The sequence below is a fragment of the Pocillopora damicornis genome, chromosome 2 (genome assembly GCF_964200805.1).
Source record: "Pocillopora damicornis chromosome 2, jaPocDami1.2, whole genome shotgun sequence".
NCBI classification, from domain to species: domain Eukaryota; kingdom Metazoa; phylum Cnidaria; class Anthozoa; order Scleractinia; family Pocilloporidae; genus Pocillopora; species Pocillopora damicornis.
The window spans coordinates 3,672,447-3,682,571 of NC_142671.1; the positions used below are offsets into that span (position 1 = coordinate 3,672,447).

The 10,125-nt window shown below is 38.1% G+C and overlaps 3 protein-coding genes across 3 annotated transcripts; 1 reads left to right on the forward strand and 2 right to left on the reverse strand.

Moving 5' to 3' along the window:
• Positions 1-1,088: 1,088 nt before the first annotated feature.
• On the reverse strand, positions 1,089-2,457 carry LOC149049578 (uncharacterized). Its single transcript, XM_089197088.1, has 2 exons — positions 2,157-2,457; positions 1,089-1,690 (listed from the first exon to the last, which is right to left on the reverse strand). Exons 1-2 carry the CDS (start codon positions 2,454-2,456, stop codon positions 1,613-1,615), a joined length of 378 nt encoding a protein of 125 aa, XP_089053214.1. The 5' UTR covers position 2,457; the 3' UTR covers positions 1,089-1,612.
• A 130-nt stretch (positions 2,458-2,587) lies between these two features.
• Positions 2,588-7,565, forward strand: LOC149049579 (uncharacterized; the record flags this gene model as incomplete). The annotated part of the gene is made up of 6 exons (XM_089198030.1): positions 2,588-2,911; positions 4,086-4,221; positions 4,816-5,006; positions 5,222-5,366; positions 5,578-5,637; positions 6,164-7,565. Coding segments are annotated over 6 exons (1,620 nt in total), but the record flags the coding sequence as incomplete, so codon positions are not given.
• Positions 6,523-8,682, reverse strand: LOC149049580 (uncharacterized). The gene is made up of 3 exons (XM_089197089.1): positions 8,085-8,682; positions 7,557-7,684; positions 6,523-7,400 (listed from the first exon to the last, which is right to left on the reverse strand). Exons 1-3 carry the CDS (start codon positions 8,484-8,486, stop codon positions 7,253-7,255), a joined length of 678 nt encoding a protein of 225 aa, XP_089053215.1. The 5' UTR covers positions 8,487-8,682; the 3' UTR covers positions 6,523-7,252.
• Positions 8,683-10,125: the final 1,443 nt, after the last annotated feature.

Below are 10,125 nucleotides of genomic sequence, written 5' to 3' on the forward strand. Positions count from 1 at the left end.
AGGTGTTTTGTAGTGTCTGTTTGTACCTCGGTATTTAAGTGGTGTTAAGTATTTTACGCACGGTTATATAGGTGTCTTGTTCATTTGTATTCACCCTTCGTGTCTGCAAACGCCTACCACCCATAGTTTCGTTTTAGCCATCGCTATGCCCAAGGAGCAGGAGCAAGGGTCGGTTTCGACTGTTACTGTTAACGACGGCTCAGGCGCTGCAATCAGCCCCTCCGTTAACCAGTTTATTAAGTCTTCCGTTGCCGAGTCTATTGGTGCTTTAACCGATAACCTTACGCGGGTTATCGAAGATCTGGGCGGTTTCGCTGAGCGGTTTCTGAGGAGAATAGTTCCACTGTCGAGCAAGCCATCAAAAAGGCGCTTCGAGAAAGTTACACCTGTAAGAGAAAGAGAAAGAGAAACCAACAGCAGCTGGATCATGTCATTCAAGTGCTAGTCAGATTTAACGAAGCATCCGACGCTTTGAAAGCAAAATCCCACGACAAGGTCAAGGCCGCTTTGGACGCAGGTACTGAGGTTGTTTCTAAGAGGATAAAGGTGATTTAAGGTGATTAAAATGGCCGATAAGAGTGATTTTGGGATACCTCTCGGACGAGCTGACTTCAAATTCCGATGACGAAAAGAGGATGTACAGGGCTGAGAGAAAAACCTAGGACAAGCATCGTCGTTTCCGCCCCGCGGATCGAAAGGAGTCCGCGTCTTCTACTTCTATCGCTTTTTCTTTCCTTTCAGGACCTTCCTCTTCAGCGAGTGGTCAGCCTAATCGAAGGGTTTTTAGCTCTTAGCAGCGTTTGGGGCCTTGTTTTAAGATAAGCAGTTTTTTTACTTTACACGTTAGACTAGCTTTGTTTTTACCTTCGGATTTATCGTGTTACTCTCAGGCTATATCCAATATACTTCAGTTTTTGGCTATTTTCGTTTCTTGTTTTCCTATTAACTTCTGGTAAATGCAGGAGCGCTAGTTTCATGGGATGATGAAACACAGGTGAAGCCTTAAAAATGGACCTGTTACCAGGTGAATTCATGATAAGCGAAAATGAGAATGTTACTTTGGTTGAAAATGCGTATAAAACTGTAAAATTTAAAAAGAAATAAATATTTCAACTGATGAAGGCCGAGGTTTAATGCACATTTTTACCATAGTAACGTTATAAATATGAATTATTTTGTCTTTACAAATGCAAGATTACTCCATAGAAAGGAACTTGAATAAACCCAGTATTATCAACCGTCACACCTCGGTTGGTCTCGGCAATCTGTTTCTTTTCTTTTGATGATCACTTGAATTGAACAGGAGTGTGATGTAGTTGCAATGTATTGTATTGCATTGCATTACATTGTCGTTTTCTTGTCACAGTAAAGGGCTTAAAGTTTAACCGCGGTGGCATTTACGAGGCCTGAAATTTGTTTTGTTTTGTTTTGCCTTGCGATGACGGTGTCCCTTCGTTAATCGTTTCGTTTCGTATTACTCAGTTCTGTGTTACTGTTCCTCGGCCTCTTCCAAACGTAGGGTTTTTCAGTAGATCTGGGCCGAGAGGTTCTAAGTACTAATTAACACTTATGCAGTTTCATATGCCACGGCAACATCTATGCCGCGCTGTCTCTACCGAGGATGGTGTATTTCTTCCTCAACAGAACCAAGGGGAATAACAATTTCCTCTCCTTGTACGTTAAACTTGATCTGAAACAGATCAAAGGATGTGTTAATAAACAGTATTGAGAGGGAATTTTACAAGTTAAAAACTGTCTTGTGCACTCATTCCATGATAAGTTTAGATCAAGTACTTATAAATTAACTATTAAAAATCCTACACGGAGTTTAGATTTTCAGATATCCGTCGTCATCCGTGTGCACTCTACTGCGGTTTCAAGTGTCAAATAATCGGTTTTCAATACTGTCTCTACTCCAAACGTTTTTGATAATTTTAGTGCGAGTCTTAGTCCAAAATTCGTCGAAATACGTATATTCAAGCTAAAACAAATTTTTGTAGAGTAGCACCCGGCTACCTGAGGGAATGCAAGCGTGATGAAACGGTGGCTTGATAATTATTTGCGGAGGTAACCGTATTAATAATTTAAATAAGATCAATCAGTAACTCTAACGGTGTAGCAACGAAGAATATGAAATAAGGTAAAAACGAACATACCTCGATGGGAACAAACTCTTGGAGTCCTTTTAGCGATTGCACCACAAGGTTTTTTATCCTCCTCTTTTTGTTGTTTCTGGCTGCCTTTGTCAACTCGAAGAATCGCTTTTGCGAGGCATTAAACGATGCCTTTTTGCGTTCTTGGGCGTCATTTAGCAGGACGACCAACGAGTTGTTCTGATGTCTTAAAAACTCATTTTCGCCTCTCAGTCTCCTGATTTCAGCTTCGTACACTTCAATAAGTGATAAGTGCGTTGTAAACGCGCTGGACACGGACGTAACCTTAAACTTTGAGAACATTTCTCTCCACCCTACTTACACAATCTAAATGGCTAACACCCACATAATCTAAATTTAGATCAATGGGTTCAAGCCGTCTCAAATGATCATCTAAGTCTTCCCAGTAGCTCATTAAATATGCATAAACATTTCGACCAATCAACTCCCTTCACTTCGGATGCGTAGGGGGGGGGGAAACCTTTACCGATTGGAATAGTTACGAACTCGCTAGCTTTTCTTGGTTTGGAAGTTCAGGTATTATCGGCTTTGTCGTGCACTTTTGGCGCTTCTTCGTTACTATGACCGACAAGGGTACAAGTAGAGCTCGCAAAAGAACATATAATAAGATAAGCGATGTACAAAGGTCAAAACTACAAGAATATTATGACGGCGGCATGAAAACATGCGGTTCTGATAATACGGAAAAAATTGGAGTGGCAGCCGAGGAAACTGGGCTGACTATTGATCAAGTAAAGGTAAGATATTTTTTAGTTGGACTGAAACACTACCATGTTTCATGTATGTGGAATACCCCGCCACTTATTTGCATCTCGTTGAATAATAATAGCGATCATTATGGTGAGTGCTTCTTTCTTCAAAGCACACCGACATATGTAAATGATGTAGCGGTATATTGTCCTATAGAATTAATTCCCTTACTCTGTGTGCTGCATAAACGAATCTTTTTAAAGGATTGATTCTTAAACAGAATTTCATCCGTCATATACCGAGGTCAAGGAAGTTAACTGTACGATTGTACTATTCATAATGAGGCCTTGTGGTAATTATTTCCCTCGTTAATTAAAGTAGGCTTACTTTTTTTTTTAAAACAATTGCTTTATGCAGTTTTATGCTCGAAAATACGCTTGCAGTGTGCAGTATAATCAATGATCAAGAATATGCCGGTAAAAGAAGATATGTGTTTACTCATCCGTTATTATAAATTTAAGAATATATATTGTGTTACCATTACAAATATTGAGAGCTAACCGCAAGCAACCTTAGTTAAAAGTGGGCTCTGTAGGCCAACAGAAGAGCTAGTTAGGCCAACCTGAGTGCTCTGAGGCTAACCAGAGTACAGGTTTGGCTAATTGGAGCTGAAAAGTAGGCTAACCAAAGTGTTAATAATAGGTAACCCATAGCTAACGATCGAATCCAGGTTCGAAGTTTAGGTATCCTCAATCTAGAGCTGTTAAATGTTATAATCACATTATCCATTCGACATACATGTACATACCAAGAAGATCTACCTTTATTGATTTGTTGCCAGCCAATCATTCTGTACTGGATTGAAAATTTGCTCTGTATACAAGCTCAGAGTTTCTGTGAGCAGCTTGCATGGGTATTATAGGGTCAGGCCCTGCCAGGGGTTCCCTGTGTTGCTTGTCTGAATTTAAAAACCTACGGTTATTATTATTTTGTCTTTATTTCTCCACCTTGTTGTTGTTGTCAGAATTTTGGTGAACAAGATCTTAATTTTTTTCATACTTTCATATATATGCCACAGCTACTTTTCGGACCATGTCCCCTGTAGGAATTTACCCTGGCTGGGCCTCTATAGGGCCAGCCAGTGAAAGAGAGCAAAAAGGGAAGGGTTTCTATTGTAAGGCATTTTGAAATACTTTATTTTAATGTGGTACATTTATGTAGAAATGGATTGGAAATGCCAAACAAAAGGAAAAGATAAATTCTGGAGTACAAGCAGCTCCAAAGCCAATTAAGATCCCAACTGGTTCACGTGGCTCACACTCCTACAACATGTTCTGTTCAGAGTATTTCAAGTCAGGTGAGAACCCTGATAATGTTTTCAAACACTAAGGACAGATTATTTACATGCATTATAACTATTATAGACCATGGCTAAAATATAGGGTAACATTAGAGGTGTACAGTCCTGGGGCATGGGTGTGCAAATCCCCCCCCCCCCCCAGTTTAAAAAATTTTCAAAGTCCAAAGGTGCCCATACGCCTATGGGTATCATTAATAAACCTCTACTAGTCTATTATTTCTAAGTAATGAATATTGTGGTTTTCTCTGCTAACTGTGCCTGCTGGACATTTATTTTATTTTGGTGCCAAGATACCAGATTTAAATCAATAATGGACAGTGGTCTTGTTAAACTGTGTCTAAACCCAGGGGGGGTACTTGCAGGGGTGGGGGTCTGACAGAGCTCTATATTGCAACCCAAAAGGGTTTTCATCTTCCGCTACTTTTAACCTTTGACACCATAATAGAGTTGTTGATTAATTTATTTTCATTTTTAGTTGATGCAATATCTTTGATTGCCGAGGAAACTGAAAATCATGCAGTGACATTGTAATAATCAAACCAATTGAATTGATATTCAGTGGAAATGAAAGCTTTAATTTTTTTTTGCTAGATGAGTGCAAGAAATTGTCCTTGGCTCAAAAGAACGAAGAAGCTGCCAAGAAATGGCGTGACATGACATCTGCAGAAAAAGATGCGTTCAAAGGAAAAGCAGAAAGTTTAAAGGCCCCTGATGTTTCAGAGCTTAGTGAGGCTCAAAAATCTAAATTGATATCAGTTCACAGAAAAAATATTCTAAATGAGGTAAAGGTTTCAATCACTTTATGAAATAATCTCCAGCCAAGCTCAATTCCGATTAGGTAGCATAAACCATGCAAATTCAGAATAACTTAAAACTTTATTAAAAGTGGATGAGTAATTTCTAATTATCGTACTCTGTGGGAATTAATGCAACATGCGGATGTTTGTGTCCTTTTGAGTAATCCTCGTGCCACATTTTACTTTTTCATCTGCTTCAGATCATGTTTCTAGAAGACTTGGGCTGTGAATCTTCTCTGATTTTTCAAGACACTTCAGGCCAAGTGTACAACTTTGGATCAAGTGCAGGTTTCTCTTTCTTATGCCTGAATCCTGACATCAACATCAAATTCCGAGACCACTCTGGTATATATTATTACTTTGAATTAGTAATATTATAAACATTGAAAGTGTTCTATTGATTTGTTGGCATGCAACTGTATTAGCAGATGTTTATATAGTTTATACTATAAAGTGTGTCATCCAATTGACGAGATTATTCATGATTGTAAATAAGGTGAATACATCATCAAAATAGACCTGAAACTACATAGTACCTCTGTATTTATTTATTTAGCTTGCACCAATGAGAGGTACACATACAAAGATGTACAACAGCTATTCAATTCCAAATACAGTAAGTTTAAGAATATACATATTATTCACTATAGTACAGATGTTAACATGTAATTGTTGTCATCATCATCGTCATCATCATCATCATCATCATTATTATTATTATTAGCTATGATAATAACAACAAAGCTGATGATGTCTATAACAAAATCCTCAAACCTGATTGGTTCTGAACAGCGAATATTTGATCCTTAATCTGAATACTGTAATAAGAAAACTGTCCAATTTGGCCTGTGTGATTACAGCTGCTTTTAACTGGACAGGTCAAATCTGACAATTATGCAGCCAATACAAATCCAGTAGAAAATTCCACTAGCTAATGAAATTGAATTACTTATTCTTACCTTGTGTCTCACATTTTGGCAAAGAAAGTGTCATATGGGACATGTGGAAATGGTCAATAAGACTTACTGTCATACATTTCAGGGGTTATCAGGCTCATTACTTGCTCAATTACTTCCTGAATTGTACTCCACTCAGTGCTATTATCATTACCAATCAATGTTTCTCTTTCTCTTGCACAATAGGTGAAGCAATAAAGAAACCAGGCAGCAGGGTGCCGTATCTACGTGGGGGTTTTACAGTAGAAAATCTCCCAGATGGCATTTTCTTTAAGAAACCCTTCCATTATGGCACTAAACAACTCCAGGCCATAATGGAGAAAAAAAGCGAAATTAAATTCGTGATTACCAGTAATGCAAATGTAAACTTGCAAAGCAACAGGGATTTTATTCCCTCTCCAACTCAGCCTGAAACAGTAGTCACTCTTCTGTCCAGGATAGTGGACAGACAATGTGCAGAAAGGGTAGTTAGACTGTCTGACAAGATTAAAGAACAAGATGTGGAGGTTGTGGAGTTGAGACTTGACCAGGAAGAGAGACTAAGATTAAATGAATATAGTTTTTATTTTGAAGATGATGCATGGCTTGCTGTTGGTGCTAATATTCAACACTCCACAGAAGCACAAGGGCTTATTGTCCCAGTGTTTACTGAGTCAGAAGATGAGAAATTCTGGCTTTTCTACACTATCCAGAATCCATCAAAACTAGTCAAAGCTTCATTTACTTACAAGATAAAAGGGTATTGGCTTGACTTACAAGGCCAATCCAACTACAAATTATTGAACAATCATCAGGATTATGTTACTATTGCCAACTTGATCAAAAATGGACCCTATGGACCATTATATTTTTTGCAGGGGATGGAAATTTCAGATGACCAGTATTTTAATATACCTGAAGTATTTAACAATGCAATATTTGCTGCCTTAAGAAGTAGCACTATTATTTAAAATTTAACAATATGTACTTTTCAATTTAATATACCTTTTCTAAGAACCTGTTGGAAAGCCAATTTTATAGCCAGCTGACATACAGAGAATCCTAAATTGTAGTTCTTAAATTGTTACTATTATTAAACTATAGATAATGATTAGCCTAGAAGTTTGTTTGCTAATTTGTTGATCATTTTCAGTGGTCCAAGTGGTGTGTCTACAAATGAATACAAAATCCAGTATAAAGTACTTTTATTACCTATTACAATAGGCTACATGCCTGTCATACTTTCTAACAAAGACCACTTGTAGAAGCTTGATTGTACAAAGAAAACCAGAAACATTACATTTTGCCATTTTTGTGTACTAATGATAAGTACTTTTCAGAATCTTTGCCAATATTGTGTACTTTTGGTAGGTGGTAATCAAAGCGTCGTCCAACCCAGGTACATCCCTGTAGTGGACAACATCTAATGGGCCTCTTGGTTTTGCTGAAAATATAGGAAAAATGCAATGTGTCAAAATGAGCATGAATTGAAAAAAGTCAAGAATGCTGTGTACAGTAGAGAAAACACTCATCTATGTAACTACAATGAACACAATCCTCTGAAAAACAGAACTGAACAATAAGAAATGTAATAAAATACCTATTTTCCTGATTTCCTTTGGCCTTTCCCTGATTCTTTTCACTCTTTAGCTCCTCAACTTCACTCTTACTCAGCTTATGTGCATGTTTCAAATGGTTGGAAAGATTATTGTATTCTTTCTGGCAAATCTGGAAATAAAATTATAGAAAAATAGATATGTGAATATTTCATTTTGGATCATCATGACTGCTTAGCTTGTTATTGCAAAATGACTGCTAGTTGAGATCATCCTTAGATAGGCCAAGCATCAGCATATGACCTGCAAATATCTCTCTACAAAGAATGATTTATTCATATGTAACATTGTTTTGCGCAAATAACATTCCAGGTGCATGGGGAATTTTGGCACTTTGACCACACTCACTTACCCCAGTGTAGGGATTTTGATATTTTTTACCAATTTCGGTATCCAGACTGGGGTGGCCTATTTGAAAATTATTTGGACAGAAAATATCAAAATCCCCAAACCTTGCTTAACCCCTCCTCCTGACCCCGTCTAGTGCATAACATTGAAAGCTGCATACTCACACTGCAGGGATATTTATAAAGTTTTTTCCTCAGTCGTTTCTTCCGCTGTGGTGGCTTTGGCGGGTTATGATCATTCAAATGACTTAAAATGCTCTCGGCCTCGTTGGACATCTTCATCTTTATCAATTCCATTGACATTCTTGTACGAATTGAGGTTGTCGACTCCACGTTTCGGATCTCATGGAAATGGCAAACAAGGTTTTCCATTAAACCGAGAAAGTGGCTTCTTTGCGTTAATCCAATATCCTTTGCCACTTTCTTTTCTTGGCGAATTTGAACAACAAGATCGCTTGGGTCGTATCCGTTTTCAAAATGGAAATACATTTCAAAGGGCGCAAAGAGCAGCGTAAGTTCGTGACCTCGCTCCCTGTGGCTTGTGTGGGGGTCTGGTTCCCAGTCCATTGATGTTAGAGGTAAACTGCTCTAGCATTCCTCAGCCTTCGATCCGAATCTTTCAGTTCGGAAATGTAGTTTACAGATATGCCACGCACAACACGTTTTGCGTTTTTTTTTTCCAGTTGCAATGGATAAAAAAAAAAATGAATGGCAGTGTCTCAGTGTCTCAGTGCGTCACCATCCCGTCTCTTTTTCCTCGCCTCCCCCTTCTCCCGCCTCCCACGTCTCACGCCTTAACTCCCCCCCCCCCCCGACCCTGCCTAGACAAAATGTTTCTACGTTTGGTACTTTGATCGACGGAAAAACATGGCTTCTCCTCGATGTAATGGAGAAGTTTCATATTATCATGGTGCAAGGACATCAGCACTCATTGTGCTAATTTCGTTAAAAGAATTTAGAAAAAGTTCACATGGTTAGCCAACCCACAGTAAATAGCTGTTATGATATCTTTTGGCTGTTATGATATCTTTTGGCAGAAACATGAATTCACCTTCAAATATAATCTTTAAAAATATCCGTCCGTATACACAATTGTAAACACTGATGAGGAATACGGTAGTTTAATGCTATAACGAAATCATGTGCTAAACCTGACTACTGGACTATCTAGAAAAGGACAAAAAAAAGACCTTTAGAACAATTTTAGGAAGAAACTAGTCGATAAAACTATTACTTAACATTAATTTCGTCAGGATAATGATATTTTAAGAAATATTTTAGTATCATCGAGGTTGGACAAAGATCGACGTCGCGCGTGTGACTTGTGGTTCATTTGCTACTTGATGTACAGTGACAGTACAACACAACTTAACGAATAAAGCGAAGATCTAGAGTTAGCAATTGAATGCGTTAAACCACTGCGCAATATGCAGGACACTTTTGCAGAGTAGCACTGACTGCCTGTTTACCATTTCAACAACACAATCCGTTAAATCGCCTGAAATAATTACAACTTATAACTTTTTCTCAGTAATTCCGGCACGTGCTAATTCCGTTACGGGTGTGTCAATTTCGTTATGGCCTCACGAAGGACGTATACTGATATATTTTACTTGATATCATACAAAACAGAAATTTGAAATTATGTGGCTCATATTCATTATTTCATGGATGCCACCAAGATATGTATTGCCTAAACACTTTCAAGACAGATTTGTTAGGAACATGTATATATATATATGCTCAGTTAATGTGACTGCGTTCATAAGAGGCACTGTATAGTAAGGTTACACAATGAGATCCATTGCCATCTAAGAATGAAAGGTGGTGCATGGGTATATCTGCATGGCCATTTTTGTTGGACGGGCGATGGTTAAGCATGCAACGCTCAAAAAGCGTCACCTCAGTTCAGTAAGGATGGTCCGAATTGACAATGTACAGAAGAACAACGACAAAATTCAGTATTTGGCTTATCAACTAGAGTATTCAAACCTAAGTTATAAAGTGCCTTATATATGCGATAATTATAATACGGAGTTTATAAAGATATTCGAGGCACCCACCCCATACTTGCTAATATCTATTTATCTATCATTCCTTTTGGTACAGATGGACAAAGATGACTAATGTTTTTGTTCGACAATGGTGGACCTCTCAAAATTGATAACGGTGACTCATGGTCCGACATCTGTTCCACGCCTACAAT

Coding starts and splice junctions, on each gene's coding strand:
- LOC149049578 (XM_089197088.1), bottom strand. CDS start 2,456: ATGTTCTCAAAGTTTAAGGTTACGTCCGTGTCCAGCGCGTTTACAACG. Junction 1,691..2,156: donor AAGAGTTTGTTCCCATCGAG/GTATGTTCGTTT, acceptor GATCTGTTTCAG/ATCAAGTTTAACGTACAAGG.
- LOC149049580 (XM_089197089.1), bottom strand. CDS start 8,486: ATGGACTGGGAACCAGACCCCCACACAAGCCACAGGGAGCGAGGTCAC. Junction 7,685..8,084: donor TTTATAAATATCCCTGCAGT/GTGAGTATGCAG, acceptor TTTTATTTCCAG/ATTTGCCAGAAAGAATACAA. Junction 7,401..7,556: donor AAAGGAAATCAGGAAAATAG/GTATTTTATTAC, acceptor CTATATTTTCAG/CAAAACCAAGAGGCCCATTA.